General features: G+C 34.9%; 1 protein-coding gene across 1 annotated transcript in view; it reads right to left on the bottom strand.

The window, feature by feature from the left end:
• CDH9 (cadherin 9) overlaps nt 1-21,530 on the bottom strand; it is a 164,315-nt gene that overhangs the window by 39,801 nt on the left and 102,984 nt on the right. Inside the window, exon 3 of the mRNA XM_050792720.1 lies at nt 749-1,043. Coding sequence (XP_050648677.1) covers nt 749-1,043 — 295 coding nt within the window. The remainder of the gene's footprint in view (nt 1-748; nt 1,044-21,530) is intronic.

Genomic DNA, 21,530 nt, shown 5'->3' with positions numbered 1-21,530 from the left:
ATGATGTGAATCAGTTCTCATTGTCTCACTAACAAATCTAAACCTTTTATATTAAGAGTTAAATGTAGTCATACACAGATAAAACTTCGCACAAGTGGCATCTAAAATGGTGGGCAGCCTTAAGAAGTGAAACTATTATTTTCAGTTTGCATAAGCCAATGTTCAGCAGTGGAATGTGCACAAAAATAACGTAAAAAGACTTGTAATCTTGTCATGATGCCGCCAAGTTATTTGATCTTAATTCAGTTGCTTAATCTTTCTGAATCTTGAATTTCTAATTAACAGAATAGGGATTTAAAGTTCTAGTTCTCATGCCTACCACATAAATTGGCTTTAAAGATCAAATGAGAAAACATTTCAACAGAAATATGCCAATTGCGAGCATTAATTGTTATTCAAATAATGCAAGCAAAATTGTCCAAAACTACTGATACAAGTATTCTTTTGATTTTTGATAGATATACATTCCACTTGACTGCCATTTGAATGCCAATTGAGTAGAGTTGAGGGTATTGATTGAAATAAAATGAATTAACTGCTATCGATAATAATATTTTATATGAATTACAACATAGCAGAATTAAGATATACAGAAATAAAAATAGAAGAGTTAGTTTAAGCTAAATAGTAGTTTCCAGTTATAACTCTTATTTTGAAAGAGGCCACATATCATAACCACATGTCATTAATGATTACCTGAGCAAACAAACAAATAAAAAGTAGTTTACGTGGATTAGAGTATACCTACCGACTCCAGACATTTCAGGAACACTGGCAGTGTATAAGTCTTTTGTAAATTTTGGCTCATTGTCATTGATATCATGAATTTTAATGATAAATTCTGATTCCGGTTCCACCTGCCGCCCAGTTTTTCTGTCTATAGCCTTGGCACGAAGAATGTACAGAGATTTTTCTTCTCTGTCTAGTTTCTTTGCAGCATGAATGTCTCCTGTATTTTCATCTATAACAAATAGACTGCCAGCCCCATCTCCTGTTAGTATGTACTTTAAATTTCCATCTCCTTTATCTTGGTCAGTGTGAAGCTTTAGAGAGGTAGAAAAGAAGAGTTCTGTAAATATATGCATTATCATTACATAAAACATAATTTTGGCACTATCAATTTGTGTCCATATAACAGCTCTGCAATGATTATCTTAATGGTTACCTTGACTTTCACTGTAGGAGGGAGAGGGAGTTATATATTTCAGTTCTTATTATACTCAAAATTTTTAACAGTCATATTTAGACATCATAAGGGACTAGATTTCAAATAATGTGAAAATTAATATGTATCTGTTAAAACAAAGATATTTATGAATAAAATGTTACCAAGATTTAAAACTTTAGTGCATTAAAAAAATCCATTAACCTACCTCTTGAGTGTAAAATATTAATTAATGTTGATTACATTTAAAATGACTAAGTTCTAAGATATGATATGAGAAATCTCTGAAATTATTTTAATGGCAAGTTTAGAATAGCTACCTTAAGTTTTAACTGATTTTATTCCCCTTGAGTACAGAGTATCTTTGTAAGTGGATCCCTGAAACTGTGGATACTACTGAACCCTGTATATATTATATTTTTTCCTGTATGTACCTTCCTATGGTAAAATTTAATAAGTTAGGCACAATAAGAGATGAACAATAACTAATGATAAAATGGAACAATTATAACCATATACTGTAACAAAAGTTATGTGAATGGTCTATCTTTCTCTCTCAAAATAGCTTGTTGTTATTTACTGCAGGTAATCGAAATCTCAGAAAGTGAAACCATGATTAAGGGGGAACTACCGTATAACACTGTAGAAGCACAGACTCTGTATTCAGAGAGACTAATCAGAGAGAGAAAGAGATTTGTAATTACTTATTTTCTGTGTGACTCTGGGAGAATAAATTTTCAACCACCATGTTCTCATGTTTAGGAAATGTTATATTTTTTGTACCTTTTAAATTTCAAGTAATATAAAACTCACGGCTTGTCCTCTGGCCATATGTACTATGTATTAGGAAAAAATAGAATTTTTTTCATAAATAGTGTTCTTTTCATTGATAAATGCCCATCTGTAAAAATAATGTCTTAATGTAGTAGACTGATGATTGAATATTTAAAACAGACCATGTACTCCTAGAAATTATGAATTGTAAAACAACCTTAAAGATTTTACAATCCTAACACGATTCTGAAATTATAAATTTTTAAACATTAATTGAAAATAGTCATTGTTTATATCATAAAATCATGGGTATATTATAATATTTTGATATATGCTTATGTTATAAATTAAATCAAACTAATTAACAAATCCGTCACCTCACATACTTATCTTTTGGTTTTTATGGTAAGAACGTTTACAAGGATGTGGATGGAGGTGGGAGATATTGATCAAAGAATGCAAAATTGTATTTATTCAGGGGTAATAAGCTTCAGTGGTCTTTTGCCCTGCATGGTGATTATAATAAATGATAATAAACTGTATAATCAAAATTACCAAGAGAGTAAATTTTAAACTGGAGTTTTAACTAGCTTATCCCTGCTGTGTTGACTTACATCATATACTTTACAATTCCCATTTACATCCTGCCCTCACCTATTTCTTGAGCACTCCATTTTATCTTTGAATTATTTGACTCTTTAAATTCAGTTTTTTAAACATAGCCAAAATTAGAGATGTTTCATGTTTTACACCTCCTTTGCAAGCTCAGCACCAAAATAATTATCACATGTAGCCTTCCCATCTCTGAAATATCTTCTCAAGACATCTGTGTTCATCTCTATGGCTACATCATATCTTTTCCTTCATCTTATCGTCTCCGGACCACCAGAGCAATCTTCTAATCATGCTGCCTCCACTCTTGCTCTACTCCAAGCAATTTTTCATACCAAAGGGGTGATTTTTCCACATCACAAATGTAGTCATATCAGAATCTAGGTTAAAAATCTTCAAGTCACAGCATTTACGAACTATAAAGCTGAAGTCATAAAAACCAGGGTTAGCGTCATGCGTATTTCAGTGTTATATTGGCCATGTGGCTTGCTTGTTTTTAAATCTCTTTTATTAAAAAAGTAAAATTTTTTTAAATCTTTACTTTTATTGTTATTGTAATTCCTTGAATCTATGACCTTATTTATACATCCTGGATAATCTGGCCCTGAATCCCAGAGGCATCTCTGCCTCTTTTCCCTCTTGCCATACACTTAATACATAGCAATTGTTTTGTTTTGTCTTTATGTCTCAGAAGGCCTGTCCTAGCTTTCAAGCCTGATGTTTGCATCTGTTTCCCTCACCTTTTTACACCTTTCCCTTCTTTTTGTGTTTTCCTCTAACTAAATGTTTGCCATATCTCATTTTCAATTTCCTCCTTAGGGAGGCCTTTCCTGACTCACTAGATTAGGATGGATGAACCTGCTCTTGACTTAGATAACATATTTCATTCCCTATCATGATACTCATCACATTTGATGTAATTGTTTACCATGCCCACTAAGCTGTAAAATACATAAGGGAAAGACTGATATTCTTCTATTAAATCATTCAACATATATTTCTTGAAAACCAGAAATACTTCCTCTTTTTTAACACTAACTTTTCACATAAATACAATTAGGAAAGTCAGATCATAAATAAAACTTGCCTTTTTAACATGAGTTACATCTTATAAATCTCTATGTGTTAACGATACTGTTAACGACTATCTTTTTGAAATGCCTTTTTCAAACCATTTATAATTAATATTTTTGTACCTTTATCTTTGCATTACCAGTCATCTTGTTTTAAGAGGATAGAAAAAAAATACATAATTTGATGAAAGGAAACAAATAGTAAAAGATGAAAAAGGTGGATAAGTAGAGAATGTTATGTATTAGAAGCCCAATTACATTACTTTTTAAACATGCTATTATTTTTCAACAGTATTATTTTAGTTTTGCCTTAATGCAGGATTTTTTTGTTTGTTTTTAGAAATTTGAGAAATTAAACATGTACATACAGGACAAACTAAAAAATTTAAATAAATCTGTGATGGTTAATTTTATGTGTCAGCTTGATTGGGCCATGAGATGCAGAGATATTCAGTTAAACAATATTCTGGGTGTATTTGTGAGGATGTTTTTGGATGAAATTAGTATTTGAATCAGTAGTCTAAATACAACAGATTGACCTTCTCAATATGTGTGTGTCTCATCCAATCCTTTGAAGATAGGACCCTCTCATAGATAGAGTTCTGGGAAAAAACAAAAAAAAAACAAAAACGTGCTATTGTCAGCAGGTAACTGCGTTCTCTTTGAGAGGCAGTCTTGGTCTGCTACTGAGCCATAAACTCTGAACATTTAACTATTGTCTACCAATTTACCATGTGATCTGAGTGAGTGTACTATTACCTGACTTACCAAGTCATAAAGTTGGACATGCACTACAGAGTTCCATCATCAAATGGATGTTGTATATAGGTGACATGGCCTCAGTAGGCCTTGAAGGCACAAATAAGTTACGTGAAGAAGTAGCACAAATTTCCACTGTCCCCACTCCTTCTCTCTCAGACTTCTCTCTCTCAGACTTCCTCTGTGGCCTCATAGATAATTCCCTGTGATCAGTTTTACTAAATAAAAGAAGGTTCAGGCCTGTTTTGCAGATGGTGCTGCAAAATATGCAGGTACCAACTGAATGTGGACAGCCATAGCATATAGCCCCTTTCTATAACATTTGTGAATAGAAATGATGAAGGGAAACCTTGCTAGTGGCAGAATTTGAGCAATGCTCCTGGTTTTTCACTTTGCTTGGAAGGAGTAATGGCCACCTGTGCAATTGTGTACCAATTCACAGGCTGTGACTAATGGTATGGTTCTATGACTAGGACCTTGGGAAGAGCATGGTTGAAAAATTGGTGATGAGGAAATTTGGGGAAGTGGTATGTGGACAGATCAATCTGAATGGGCAAAAATGTGAACACCCGTGCTCATTTTCACCAAGTGATAACCTCAACATACCAGCAGTTTAATAATGAAGTGGACAGGATAGCCTGTTCTATGAATACCAGCCAGCCTCTTTGCCCAGTCACTTCTGTCATCAGCTGGTGAGCTTATGAATAAAGTGGCTATGATGGCTGGGATGGAAGTTATGCTTGGGATTAGGAATATGAACTTCCATTCACCAAAGCCAATCTCACTACAGCCACTGCTGAATGCTGAAGCTCTCAGCCATAGAAACCGAAACTGAGCCTTCAATATGACACCATCCCCCAAATGATCAGTCAGCTACATCAGGGCAGGATAATTACATTGGTTGACTTCCATTTTGGAAGAGATAATGTTTTGTCCTTAGTAAATACTAAATAGGCATTTACACTGGATATAGATTTGCCTTCCCTGCAGGCAATACCTCTGCCAAAACTACCATACTTGCGCTTGCAGAATGCTTCCTGATATTCCAAATGGCGTTGCTTCTGACAAAGGAGCTCATTTCACAGAAAAAAAAAAAAAAAAAGCATAAATAGGCCCATGCTCATGGAGTTTCTGACCCCACCATGATCTTCATCACTCTGTGGCAGCCGATTTAATAGAATGATGGAAAGGCCTATTAAAATTTAGTTTCTTTGCCAACTGGTTGGCAATACCTTGCGGAGTTGGGCCAAGGTTCCCTAGAAGGTTGTATATGCTTTGAATTAATGCCTAATATATGGTGCTGTTTTTCCTGTAGCTGGGATTCACAGGTTTAGGAATCAAGACCTAGAAATAAGAGTGACATCGTGTGTTATTATCTGTAATGACCCACTAGAAAATTTTGCTTACTCTTTGCACATTCTTGTGCTCTGCCAGGTTAGAGGTCTTACCTCCAAAGATAGGAAAGCTGATACTGAAAGATACATCAACAATTTTTTTGAACTGGAAGTAAATAATGCTGCCTAGACACTTCGGGCTCCTCATGCATCTAAGTCAACAGGGAAAGAAGAGAGTTACTGTGCTGGCTGCAGAGATTAAACTTGATGACTGAGGGGAAATGCAGCAGCTAATCCACAATGGAGATAAGGAAGAGTGTGTCTGGCATACAGGGGTTCCTTCAGATCATATCTTAGTGTTCCCATACTCTGTATTTAAAGTCAATGAAAATTACAACAACCCAATCCCTTCAGGACTACTAATGATACAAATCCTTCAGGAATGAAGGGTTCAGTAACTCCACCAGATGAAAAATTATGTCCTGCTGAGGTGTTTGCTGAATGTAAACAAAATATAAAATGGATCATGTAAAAAGTACCAACTATAACCATATCACCAGTTAGAAAAATAAAGACATAATTGTGATGAATATTTCCTCCTTATTTTGTCATGAATATGTGTGTATATTTCAAATCTTTGTTCTTTTCATTCTCTTATCCCCTTATCATGTAACATAAGACATATTAACTTTACCTTAAAATATTTCATTATTAATTTATCATTATAGCATGCAACCTATGAGATACCAAGGAAGAAAGTATGCATTACTCAAGGTCTTTACCTTCTCTTCTCGGAAAGGGGTCAGTGTGTTTTTGGTTTTATGCAAAATAGTTATGTCATATTAGGTGGATTTATGACCTTCTTGCTGTCCTTCCTTCCTTCTTTCCTTCCTTCCTTCCTTCCTTCCTTTCTTCCTTCCTTCCTTCTTTTATTTTTTTTTTTTTTTGTGGGGGGACTATGTATGGTTGAAGAAGATGCATATGCATACCAAGTTGACAAGTGGTATATTTGTGATAGTTAACTTTGTGTGTCCAGATAGGGCCATAGAGTGTCCAGATATCTGGTTAAACATTATTCTGGATGGGTCTGTGAGGAATAGAAGAAAGAAAAATTTGAATGGATAGACTTAGTAAAGTAGATTGCACACCTCAGTATGGGTGACTAGTCTTTAAACAATCCCTTAAAGTCCTGAGTACAAAATAAAAAGCTGAGTAAGAGAGAATTTACTCTCTTTGCCTATCTGCAAGCCAATGTATCAATCCTCTCCTGCCTTTGGACTCAGACTCAATCTGGAACTCAATACGACATACTCTCTAGCATTTCAGTATTTTGGACTCACACTGAAACTATACCATATTTCTCCTGTACCTTCAGCTTGCCAACTGCAGCTGTTGGAACTTTCTGGCCTCCATAACCTTGATAACCAATTCCTTTTAATAAAATTACATATGTTTTATGTGTCTCTGGAGAATCCAGGCTAATAAAATATCTGAGTTTAACATTTTAAAAAATTTGATTTGTGGCAGGGGAGTTGGAGTAAGGTGTCCAAGTACAAGCCTACAGTGATCATTCCTCCCACAGGAACATCAGATTGAATAACTACCCACAATAAAAGCATCTTCATAAGAATGAAAAATCAGGTGAGTGACCACAGTACTTGATTTTACCATCATATTAATAAAAGGGGCACTGAAAAGCGTAGAAAGGGCAGTCTTGAATTGACTGGACCACTCTTCTCTCATCCTCTTGCAGGAACCACATGGTGAGAAGAGAGAATCTATGTGTTGGAGAAGGTGAATGTAGAGATTATGAAACTTTGCATTGGAACTCAATGCTGCCCTGTCACAGTGGAAAACAACATGGGATAGAACTCAGCTGGCACCCATGGAGAAAGCATTTAGACTAACCCTGGCCAGAGGGGAATTGCCCATCCCAGTGGTCAGAAGTCAAATGCCAACAAGTCCTGCCACCATGGGCTATAGTGTTCTGGGGTCTAAAATAAACTTGCAAGCCAGTGTAGGCCACAAGAACTGTAATTCTTGGACAAGTCCTGGTGCTTTGCTGGACTCAGAGTGGACTTGGGGGTGGGGGGGTGTGACCTAGAGAGACACCAACTGGGGTAGCCAAATGTGTACTTCTGCCACCTCTCTCCAAACCACCAACAGCACAACCAGCACCTCTGAGAGAGACCCTTTCCTCTGCTTGAAAATAGGAGATGGGAGGTTAAAGAGGATTTTGTCTTGCAACTTGGATTCCAGCTCAGCCACGGTAGGATAAGGCAAAGACCTGAGGCCCCCAATTTCAGGCCCTAGCTACTGCATGACATTTCCAGACACACCCTGGGCCAGAAGGGAACCCACTATCCTTAAGGGAAGAATCCAATTCCAGCAGAACTCATCACCTGCTGACTAAAGGAGCCCCTGGACCCTGAATTATCAGCAGTGGTAGGCAAGCAGTACTTGCTGTGGGCCTTGGATAAGACTCAGAACTATACTGCCTTCAGGTGTGACCAAGCACATTCCCAGCTGTGGTGGTCACGGGGAGAGAATCCTGCTTGAAGAAAGCAGAGGGACTTTATCTTGCAGCTGGTGGACCAGATTGACCACAGTGCGGTAGAGCACCAAAAGTAATCCTGGGATACCAATTATGGGCCTTGGCTCTTGAACAGCATTTCTGAACCTGTCTGGGAGCAGAGGGAAGCCCATTTCCCTGAAGGGAGAGACCCAGGCCTGGCAGCTGACAAAAGAGCCCTTGGACCTTGAGTGAACATTGGCGGTAGCTAGGCAGTACTTGTCATGGACCTGAAGTGGTATGACTACAGGGAAAGATTCCTCTGCTTGAGGAAAGTGGGAGGAGAGAATGAGGGATTTTTTTCATGTGGTTTGGATGACAGCTTAGCTTCAGTATAGTAGAGAACCCACATAGATTTCTAAGGTTCCTGACTTCAGGTCTTGAATCCTGGGTGACATCTCTGGGCCCACCCAGGACCAGGGGAAACTCACTGCCCTGAAAAGAAGAATATAAGCCTGGCTAGATTCACCACATGTTGATTTTAGAGCCCTCCAAACTTGAGTGAACATAGATGATAGCCAAGCAGTGGTTATTGTGGGCCTTGGGAGACAACCAGTGCAGTCCCTGTGGTGGGAGCCACAGGGGTGCTTGTGTCACCCCTACTTCAACTGCAGGCAGCTCAGAACAGAGAGACAGACTCCGTTTGCTTGAAGAAAAGTGAGAAAAGAAAGAAAGCAAGAGCCTTTGCCTGGTAATGCAGATAATTCTCCCAGATCTCACTCAAGACCACCAAAGCAGTACCTCTATGAGTCTGCAAGAGCCACAGCATTAATTACTGAGCCTGGGATTCTCTTATGCAGATATGATTTCAGTGACCAAAGACACCAACGATTACAACACCCATGTTCCTTCAAATACTTACGAAGCCTTCCCAAGAAGGATGAGTCAAACAAGCACAGACTGAAAAGACTACAATAAATACTAAACTCTTTAATGCCCAGACACTGATGAACATCTTCAAGTATTAAGACTAATCAGGAAAACATGACTTCATCAAATGAACTAAACAGGGCACCAGGTACTAATTCTGGAAAGACAGCGCTATGTGACCCTTCAAACAGAGGATTCATAATAGCTGTTTTTGTTAGAGTAGGCAGATAGCTATACATGAGCATGAGAGAGAGCCCCTGAGAAAAAGGAGGTCTGGAAAATCTCACATCCCAGAGACCACCTAAAACATGCATGCCGGATGTAAGAGAGGATGGGAAGTACCTATGCTGAAAAGAACACCGTTAAGATGCCCAGTAATTATTCTGTAGTTAACCTGTCAGAATATAAGGAAGAGAAGAGGGCAAAGGATAAATTCTTAAGAGACACAAAGGCACAATACGTATAGATTTGACCACTATTCAACCTTCCCGGGTTGACAGGAATGAGCAATGCAGCCATTGGGTAGAATTGGTGTCCGACACCGGGCCCACACATGCACACCAAGTAATAGTCACTGAGAATCCCACCACCCAGGGATGGGAACTAGTTAGGGACTAATGCAGAAGTGGGAAAAGTAGACAAATAAAAACATGGAGACTTAAGACAGAGGCAGAGACTTCAAGAAAATCTCTGGCATCAATGAAACCCAATGCAGAACCCTCAGGGCTGCTGCTGGCTCATTCACTGTCAACAGCCTTCTGGGCTTCATCTTCGAGTGTACTGTCTCTATAATAAACTCTCTGCGCTCTACTTTTCTTCAGTAAATTCTCTCTTTTTGCCTAAGTGGTCTCTTTGCTGAATTCCTTCTCCCAAGTAAGTCTAAGAACCGAGGACTCCACACTCCCTGGTAATATATTGAGGAAACTCAAGAAAACACAGAGAAGGAATTCAGAATTCTATCAGATAAATTTAACAAAGAGATTAAAACAACTAAAAGGAATCAAGCAGAAATTCTGGAGCTGAAAAAATGCACACTGAAGAATGCATTAGAGTATCTTAAGAGCAGGATTGATTAAACAGAAGAAAGAATTAGGCTGAAGACAGGCTATTTGAGAAAACACAGAATAGACCACCGCTCCCCTCAAAAAAGAGAGAGAATAAAAATGAATGAAGGATGTCTGCAAGATCTAGAAACCTGCCTCAAAAGGGAAAATTAAGAGTTATTGGCCTTAAAGAGGAGAGAGAGATATGAGAGTAGAAAGTTTATTCAAAGAGATAATAACAGAGAACTTCTAAAACTTAGAGAAAAATATTAATATTCAAGGACAAAAAGTTTATAGAACACAAAGCAGATTTAACCCAAATAAGACTAACAAGGCATTTACTAATCAAACTTCCAAAGGTCAAGGACACATAAAGAAAGCATCTTGAAATCGGCAAGAGAAAATAAACAAAAAACGTACAAAGGAGCTGAAATGCACCTGGCAACAGATTTCTCACTGGAAATCTAAGAAATCTGAGGACGAGAGCGGCATGACATATTTATAGTGCTAAACAAACAAACAAACAAAAAATCACTTTTCTTCTAAAATAGTATATCCAGTAGAAATATCCTTCAGAATTGAAGGTAAAATAAAGACTTACATAGACAAACAAAAGTCAAAAGACTTCATCAACACCAGACCTAACCTACAAGAAATGCTAAAGGGAGTTCCTTAATGTAAAGGAAACATGTTAATTAGCAATAAGAAATCATCTGAAGGTACAAAACACACTAGCAATAGTAAGTACCCAGAAAGACACAGAATATTATAACATATTATAACACTGTAATTATTGTGTATAAACTACTCGTATCTTGACTAGAAAGATAAAAAAAAAATTAAAAATAACTATAACAATGTTTTAAGACATAGAATAATAAGATATAAACAGAAAAACAGAAAGTTAAAAAACAAGCAGAAGAAGTTAAAATGTAGAGTTTTTGTTAGTTTTCTCTTTGCTTGCTTGTTTGTATTTTTATGCAATTAGTTTTGAGTGGATAATGAGGTTAAACAAATAAGAAAGAAAGGAATAAAGGAAGACAAACAACCAGAAAAAAAAAATGGAGGAGTAAATCCCTACTTCTCAATAATAACAATAGATGTAAATGGTTTGAACCTTCCTATCTAAGACATAGTATAGTTACATGAATTTAAAAAAAAAAAAAAAAAAAAAAAAAAAAAAAAAAAAAAAAAAAAAAAACCAAAAAAACAAGACCCAACAATCTGGTTGAATGGATAAAAAAAAAGAAAGATAAAACAACCTATTGTGTACAGGAAACACTACATCTATAAAATAAAGAGATGGAAAATAAGGCATGGAAAAACGTATTCTATGCTAGTGAAAACAACAACAAAAAAGCAAGAGTAACTATATTTAGACAAAATAGATGTCAAGACAGAAATATAAGAAGACACAAAGAAAATTATTTCTTTATTATGATAAAGGGATCAATTCAGCAAGAAGATAGAACACTTGTAAATTGAGCAACCTATATATACAATCATAGAGCACTTATATATACGAAGTATTTTTTTCTTTTTTTTGTCTTTGTAGCTAAAGAGGAAAACAGCTCTTAATACAATAATAGCTAGAGACTTCAACATATCACTTTCAGCAATGGAAAGATCATCTAGACGAAAAAAATCAACAAATAAACATTGGAACTTTAATCGGTACTGTAAACCAAATGGACACAATCAATATTTACAGAAGATTTTATCTAATGACTGCAGAACACATATTCTTATTTCTCATTTTCAAGGTTAGATCATGTGTTAGGCCACAAAACATGTTTTGAAAATCTAAACAATTGAAATAATATCAAGTATGTTCTCTGACCATAATGGAATAAAACTAGCAAACACATGAGGAATTTTAGAAACTATACAAACATTTCAAAATTAATCAATATGCTCCAGAATGATAAGTGGGTCAATGAATAAATTAAGAAGAAAAATAGAAAAGTTCTTGAAACTAACGAAACCTACTAAAGCCTACAGAATACAGAAAAGCAATAGGAAAAGGAAAGCTTGTAGCAATAAGCACTTACATCAAAAAAGTAGAAACACTTCAAAGAAGCGACCTAATAATACATCTTAAGACACTGAAAAAGCAAGAGAAAACTAAGCCCAAAGTTAGTAAAAGAAAAAAAATAATAAAGATCAGAACAGAAATAAATGAAATTGAAATAAGAAAAAACAATACAGAAGATCATTGAAACAGAAACATGGTTTGTTGAAAAGATTAACAAAATCAACAATCATGTATCCAGGCTAAATAAAAAAGGAAGAGAAGTAAATAATTAAAATCAAAGATAAATGACATATTACAACTGAGACCAGAGAAATTCAAAGAATCACTACAGGCTCTAAGAGCAAATATATTCCAATAAATTGGAAAACCTAGAAGAAATGAATAAATTCCCAGACACATTCAACCCACCAAGATGGGATCATGAAGAAATCTAAAACCTGAATGGATGAATAATAATGAATAATACTACAGTTGTAATAAAAAGGTGTTCCAAAAAAGAAAAGCCCAAGACCAATGACTTCACTGCTGAATTTTACCAATCTAAAAATAATTCAAACCAACTATAGTCAAACTATTTCAAAAAATAGAGGACGAAATATATATATATATATAAAATATATATTATATATATACACACACACGTATACATGTGTGTATATATATACACACACATATACACATATATATTTTGTTATACTTTAAGTTCTAGGGTACATGTGCACAAAGCGCAGGTTTGTTACATAGGTATACACGTGCCTTGCTGTTTTACTGCACTCATTAACTCATCATTTACATTAAGTGTTTCTCCTAATGCTATCTATTCCTTCCTCAGGCCCCCACCTCAGGTTAGTCCGCAGTGTGTGATGTTCCCTACCCTGTGTCCAAGTGTTCTCACTGTTCAATTCCCACCTATAAGTGGGAACATGCAGTGTTTGGTTTTCTGTCCTTGTGATAGTTTGCCGAGAATGATGGTTTTCAGCTTCATCCATGTCCCTGCAAAGGACATGACCTCATCTTTTTTATGGCTGCATAGTATTCCATTGTGTATATGTGCCACATTTTCTTAATCCAGTCTATCATTGATGGACATTTGGGTTGGTTCCAAGTCTTTGCTATTGTGAATAGTGCCGCAATAAACATCGTGTGTACATATGTCTTTGTAGTAGCATGATTTATAATCCTTTGGTTATATACCCAATATTGGGATGGCTAGGTCAAATGGTATTTCTAGTTCTAGATTCTTGAGGAATTGCCATACTGTCTTCCACAATGGTTGAACTAGTTTACGGTCCCACCAACAGTGTAAAAGTGTTCCTATTTCTCCACATCCTCTCCAGCATTTGTTGTGTCCTGACTTTTTGATGATCGCCATTCTAACTAGTGTGAGATGGGATATCATTGTGGTTTTGATTTGCATTTCTCTGATGACCAGTGATGATGAGCATTTTTTCATGTGTCTGTTGGCTGCATGAATGTCTTCTTTTAAGAAGTGTCTGTTCATATCCTTTGCCCACTTTTTGACGCGGTGGTTTATTTTTTTCTTGTAAATTTGTTTAAGTTCTTGTAGACTATGGATATTAGTCCTTTGTCAGATGTGTAAATTGCAAACATTTTCTCTCATTCTGTAGGTTGCGTGTTCACTCTCGTGGTAGTTTTTTTGCTGTGCAGAAGCTCTTTAGTTGAACTACATCCCATCTGTCTATTTTGGCTTTTGTTGTCATTGCTTTTGGTGTTTTAGTTATGAAGTCCTTGCCCATGCCTATGTCCTGAATTATATTGCCTAGGTTTTCTTCTAGGGTTTTTATGATTTTAGTCTAACATTTAAGTCTTTAATCCATCGTGAATTAATTTTTGTATAAAATGTAAGGAAGGGATCCAGTTTCAGGTTTCTACATATGGCCAGCCAGTTTTCCCAGAAGCATTTATTAAATAGGGAATCCTTTCCCCATTTCTTGTTTTTGTCAGATTTGCCACATGATTGTCTCAATAGATGCAGCAAACACCTTGGACAAAACTCAACAGTCCTTCATGCTAAAAATTCTCAGTAAACTAGGTATTGATGGAACGTATCTCAAAATAATAAGAGCTATTTATGACAAACTCAGGCCGATATCATACTAAATGGGCAAAAACTAGAAGCATTCCTTTTTAAAACTGGCACAAGGCAGGGATGCCCTCTCTCACCATTCCTATTCAACATAGTGTTGGAAGTTCTGGCCAGGGCAATCAGGCAAGAGAAAGAAATAAACTGTATACAATTAGGAAAAGAGGAAGTCAAATTGTCCCTGTTTGCAGATGACATGATTGTATAGTTAGAAAACCCCATCATCTCAGCCCCAAATCTCCTTAACCTGAAAGCAACTTCAGCAAAGTCTCAGGATACAAAATCAATGTGCAAAAATCACAGGCATTCCTATACACCAATAACAGAAAAACAGAGCCAAATCATGAATGAATTCCCATTCAAAATTGCTACAAAGAGAATAAAATACATAGGAATCCAACTTACAAGAGACATGAAGGACTTCTTCAAGGAAAACTACAAATCACTGCTCAACGAAATAAAAGAGGACACAAACATATAGAAGAACATTTCATGCTCATGGATAGGAAGAATTAATATCCTGAAAATGGCCATACTGTCCAAGGTTGTATAGATTCAATGCCATCCCCATCAAGCTACCAATGACTTTCTTCACAGAATTGGAAAAAAACTACTTTAAAGTTCATATGGAACCAAAAAAGAGCCTGCATAGCCAAGACAATCCTAAGCAAAAAGAACAAAGCTGGAGGCATCATGCTACCTGACTTCAAACTATACTACAAGGTTACAGTAACCAAAACAGCATGTTACTGGTACCAAAGCAGACATATAGACCAATGAAACCGAACAGAGGCCTCAAAAAGAACACCACACATCTACAACCATCTGATCATTGACAAACTTGTCAAAAAAAAAAAAAAAAAAAAAAAAAGAAACGGAAAAAGAAGGAAATACTTCTAAACTCATTATGTGAGGCCAGTATTACCCTGATACCATAGTCAGGCAAAAATACCGGGGGAAAAAAAAAAAAAAAAAAAAAAAAAAACCTGCAGGCCAACATCCTTGATAAATATTGGTATGAAAATCCTCAATAAATTCTAGCAAACTGAATTCAACAACACATTAAAAAGAATATTCATCCTGTCCAAATGGGAATTATGCCTGGGATGCAAGGATGGTTCAACACATGCAACCCAAGCAATGTGATATAGTATATCAAAAGAATAAAGGAAAAACCTTGTGGTTATTCAAAATGATGTTGAAAAAAAGCATTTAATATAATTCAACATCCCTTCATGATAAAAACCCTAAAAACCTAGGGATAGAAAAAAATGTAATTAACAAAACACAAGCCGTAAATGACTGATCCCCAGCTAGTATACTGGAGACAAAGTGAAATTATTTCCTCTAAGATTTGGAAGAAGACAAGGATGCCAAAATTCACCACTGGTATTTGACATAGCAGTGTAAGTCACAGTTAGAGCAGTTAAACAAGAGAAAGACATAAACGGCATCCAATGTGGAAATGAAGAAGTTAAATTATATATGTTTTTAGATAATAAAATCTTACATTTTGAAAAACCTAAAGACCCCACCGAAAAACTGTTAGAACTAATAAAACCAATTCAGTAAACTTGTAGGTTATAAAATGAACATACAAAAATCAGTAACATTTTTATACTCCAACAGTAAGCAATCTGAAAAAGAAATGAAGAAATTAATCCCATTTTCTATAGCTACAAATGAAATAAAATACATAAAAGTTTACTTCACAAAAGAAGTGAGAGATCTCTACAATAAAACCTATAAAACATTAATGCAATAAATTGCAGAGGATGCAATAAAATAGAAAAAATTTTATGTTCAGGGTTTAGAAGGATCAATATTGTTAAAATATCCACACTACTCAAAGAAATACACGGAGTCAATATAATCCGAGTGTAAATACCAACGACATTCTTCTTAAGAAAAGAAAAAGAATCTTAAATTTTTTATGAAATCACAGAAGACCTAGAGTAGCCAAAGCTATCGTGAGGACAAAGAACCAAACTATAGGTATAACATTACCTGTATTCAAATGATACTGGAGTTATAGTAACCAGAAAAGCATCGTACTGGTGTAAAAACAGACATAGACCAATCTAACAGAATAGAGAACCCAGAAATAAATCCATACATCTGCAGCAAACTCATTTTCAACAAAGGTGCCAAGAATATGTACTGAGGAAAGGACAGCCTTTTCAATAAATAATTTTAGGAAAACTGGATAGTCATATAAAGAAGAATAAAACTAGACTCCTATCTCTCACCATATACAAAAATTATATCAAAATGAACTAAAAACTTAAATCTAAGATTTCAAGTTAATAAACTACTAAAAGAAAACATTTGACAATCTCTCCAGGACATTGGTTTGGGCAAAAATTAGTTAAGCAATACCCCATAAGCACAGGCAACAAAAGCAAAAATGGACAAATGGGACTACATCAAGTTTAAAAGCATCTGTGCAGCAAAAGAAAAAATCAACAAAGCAAAGAGATAACCCAAAGAATGAGAAAAAAATGCAAACTATTCATCTGACAAGGGATTAATAACTAGAATATGTAATGAGCTCAAATAACTCTGTGAGAAAGAAAATCTAAGTATCAGATTTACAAATGGACGAAAGATCGGAATCGACATTTTCAAAAGAAGAAATGCAAATGGCAAACACGTATGTGAAAATATATTCAACATCATTGATCATCAGAGAAATGTAAATCAAACCTACAATGAGATATCATCTAATTCCAGTTTAAATGGCTTTTATCCAAAAGACAAACAATAACAGATGCTGGTGAGGACATCAGGAAAAGACAAGACTTGTATATTGTTGGCAGGAATGTAAATTAGTACCAACACTATGGAAACCAGTTTAGAGGTTCTTCAAAAAACTAGAAATAGAACTAGCATGTGATTTGACAATCCCACAGATACATACATAGCCAAGATAAAGGAAAACAGCATGTTGAAGAGACATCTGCACTCTCATGTTTAATTGAGGCACTATTCACCATAGCCAAGATTTAGAAGCAACCTAGTGTCCGTCAACAGGAAAATGGATAAAGAAAGTGAGGTACATGTACACAATGGAGTACTACTCAGCCATAAAAAAACAGTGAGATTCTGTCATTTCAAAAACACAGATGGAACTGGAGGTCATTATGTCAAGTGGAATGAGCCAGGCACAGAAAAACCAACTTTACATATTCTCATTTATTTGTGGGATCTATAAATTAAAACCATTGAGTTCATGGAGATAAAGAGTAGACTGATGGTTACCAGAGGCTGGCAAGTTTAGTAGTGAATGGGGAGGAAGGGGAGTGATTAATGGGCACAAAAATATAGTCAGGAGGAATGAATAAGATCTAGTATTTGATAGCACAACAAGGATTGTCAAAAATAATTTATTGCACATTTAAAAATAACTAAAAGAGTATAATTGGGTTGTTTATAACACAGATAAAGCATAAAAGCTTGAGGTAGTGGACATGCCATTTACTCTGCTGTGATTATTATGCATTGTATGCCTGTATCAAAATATCTCATGTGTCCCACAAATATATACACCTGCTATGTACCTACAGACATATAAAAAAATTCAAATACTTATATAAAAATATTTTATAAATTAGGCCAAATTACTTCCCAATCAAGTTTTCTTAAAAATTAGGAGTAAAGTTTGCTTTGGTTGTTGGTTTTATCTTTTTGTTTGTTATAAGTTTCTGGAGATAAAATTGACAGCCAACAAAAACTGCACATGTTTAAAGTATATAAAATTGTCACTTGCTATAGATGGAGGATTGGTTCCAGGGCTCTATATATGCCAAAATTTGAGCATACTCTAGTCACGCAGTTGGCCCTGTGGAAATCACATATGTGAAAAGTTGGCCCTTCATATATTTGGGTTTCACGTCCTGCAAACATTCTATTTTTCATCCATGTGTGGTTGAAAAAAATCTGCATGTAAGTGGACCTGAACAATTGAAACCCGTGTTGTTCAAGGGGGAAATGTAATTTGATCAGTTGGACATGTGCATAGAGCTGTCATGGATATGTTTACTAACATCATGGTGGTAGTGATACAACAGTCATTTTACTTCTTGTTTAAACTGTTATTAATTGCAAATGTGTGACAAACTACCCAACTCTTATCATCAGCTATTCTTAACTTTTCTTAAATTTTCTAACTTCTTATCCAATTTTAATTAGGAAAACCATAGAGTAATTGTAGCCATTATAATACAATAATGATAAAATTTATTTCCAAGACATGTTTTAGAATAGTATGCTTCACTTCAACCGTAAATGTATTTATTTGTTTATTTTAGATAAATTTGCTTGTATCTTTAAGCCAACTCATGTTAGATATTCGCTTCATAATTTTGTAGTTTTAAAATGAAAGAAAACCAATTATTATACTACTTCTATGCAATGTATTTCTACTATAAAGATTTTCAGTTTAGGCTAAGATGCGTTACTTGTACTTGAGCTCTCATAGTAAACTACTATAAGCCTGGACAGAATACATAAATTCGCTGTTTTTAGAAATTGGACAGCAGAAGAGAAGCAACATGACAAGGTATACATTCCCTCTAGCATTCTGTCTGGACAAGAATTTTACTGTAGGGAAGTTGAGTATGTGCAGAGGTTGGAAATCCTGCTGCGAGGAGAAAACAGATCAGAATTCAGGGCTGCTATTGTGGAACTAGTTGGCAGGGCAGAGTACAAAGGGAAAACAGCCACAGAGAAGACCCCAATCAAGACATCTTTGTAAGAGTTTTCTTAACATTTGTATTGGAATCATAAAGTGTGCATAAATAGTATACCTGAAATTTTAACAAATAATTTCACAGTGTATAAAATACAGAAAGAGGTGAAAGTTTGAACACACCAGAATGGTCTAGTCTTAAATAAACATTGAGAACACTAACATAAGATTTGACAAGAATCATGCCTTAGAAGTAAAACCTGCAATGCGTGAGTAAGGAGTACCTCATAAGAAAAAAAATTCAAGCTAAAGTAGACCCACTTAAAGCTTAAAATCAAGACTTGGAAGGGCATTGTATCATTAAAATGTCCAGAATATAATAATATAAAAATTACTACACTTAGGAAGTACCAAAAGAATGTGTGATATGAAATATATGTATATGAAGTGTGTGTGCGTTTGTGTCTGTATGTGTGTGTGGTACATCAGTGGAAGCAGATGCGCAGTCAGCCCAGACATGGGAATTAACAGACATGCCTGTAATTAGACTTCAAATAATATATGAAAATTTGCAATCAGAAAATGAAGAAAAGAGTATGACACAGAAGAATTTTTTAAAAAGAGATAATGGTGACCTGTTTCAAGTTAGAAAATCAGTCCTTACATCCTTGTTCAGTGAATTTCAACCAAGACAATTACAAATAAATGTAAACATAGGCACAATATAGTCAAATTGATGAAAGCTGAAGTTTCAGATAGAATATTTGTTTCCTAAATTCTTCATGATTACATCAGTAATTATTTAGAAGTGTTATCACTTTTCAAATATTTGAATATTATTATATTTTTATTATTGGTTTCTAGTTTGATTCTGTTGTCAAAAAAACTTAAAAACATCCAAGGAATAAACATATGCTCAGAAAACAGAGTAAGAGAGACACCTGACTTCACATCAGAAACACTAGAAGGCAGATTTGTTCAGTAAAAATATATTTCAAAAGTATTTATTTTTTTACAAATTTAATAGACGAAATGAATAATTTGAAAAAAAAAAGACCTGAATGTAATGATAAGAAAAGCAGCAAATATTTTTCATACAAGCCCCAGTACGCATTAACAATAAAAGAAAAAAAAATATTTGTAATGTCATCAAAATTAAGATGATGATATCAAAAGAAAATCCATTTTGATGGTGTTCTGATAAGTGTAGGGATGTTAAGAATTGCAATGTTTTCCCAAAGAACCAATCTTCTTATCATTATGTGATGTTCCAATTTATCTATGATAATTTTCCTTGTTCTGCCTTCTTTGATTAGAGTTAGATTAGGAATGTCTTTCTCTATCTCTTTCATCTATATTTGACTTTATATTTAAAGTGTGTTTATTGAAGACAGTATATTGTTGAGCTTTGAATTTTAAATACGCTCTATTTCTGTCATTTGTATATTTAGACTACTCACATTTAAATAAATTATTGTCTTATTGGATTCATATCCCTCATATTTGTAAGTATTTTCTATTAATGTCCCTGATTATCTGTCTTGTTCAGTCTTCATTTTAGTTTTCCAATTTTTCCTGCCTTGTCTAGGTATAATTAAGCCTTGTCTATGATTCCATTTCCTTTCCACTCTAAGCAAATTAATCATAATAACTTAAAATATTTGGTAGTTGCTTTAGAGTATTTTATGTATTATCTATATCATTATATAGATAAAAACTTAGAAATGCTATTTATAATTATATGGTATAAACATGTTTTATTTGTATTTAAGTTAAATATAAATATAATCATATATTATGTACATTACATAGAATTATATATAAATAAATATATAACTTAAATATAAATGTATAACAAAAATATGATTTTATATAACTATATAAATGTATTACAAAAGGAAATAATATAAAATTCATGGTGTAAAATTTCACCTTGGAAAACTAAAAAAGATGAGTAAATTAAACCTGAGGTAAATTCAGCATTCCTGACACTTTGATCTTAAACTTCCACCCTCTAGAACCATGAAAAATATATATTTTTTTTAAGTCCCAAAAAATAAATAGGAAGGGAGAAAGTAGTCAATGAAATTGACAAAAGGAGATTATAAAGGAATCAATGAAACTAAAAGCTGGAAATACAAATAAAGTGGAAAAAACTCTAGCCAGGCTAACTAAAGAAAAGAGTCTGGGGAGTGGTGGTTCACGCCTGTAATCCCAGCACTTTGAGAGGCTGAGGTGGGCAGATCACAAGGTCAAGAGGTGGAGACCATCCAGGCCAACGTGGTGAAACCCCGTCTCTACTAAAAATACAAAAATCAGCTGGGTGTGGGGGTGCGCATCTGTAGTCCCAACTACTTTGGAGGCTGACGCAGGAGAATCGCTTGAACCTGGGAGGAGGACGTTGCTGTGAGTCAAGATCAAGCCACTGAACTCCAGTCTGGCGACAGAGCAAGACTCTGTCTTAAAAAAATAAATAAATAAAAAAGAGAGAGAAGACAC

This window comes from Macaca thibetana, chromosome 6 (assembly GCF_024542745.1).
Source record: "Macaca thibetana thibetana isolate TM-01 chromosome 6, ASM2454274v1, whole genome shotgun sequence".
In the NCBI taxonomy this organism is placed as follows: domain Eukaryota; kingdom Metazoa; phylum Chordata; class Mammalia; order Primates; family Cercopithecidae; genus Macaca; species Macaca thibetana.
Note: the sequence above shows the minus strand (reverse complement) of the source record. Positions and strands in the feature narration are given on the sequence as shown.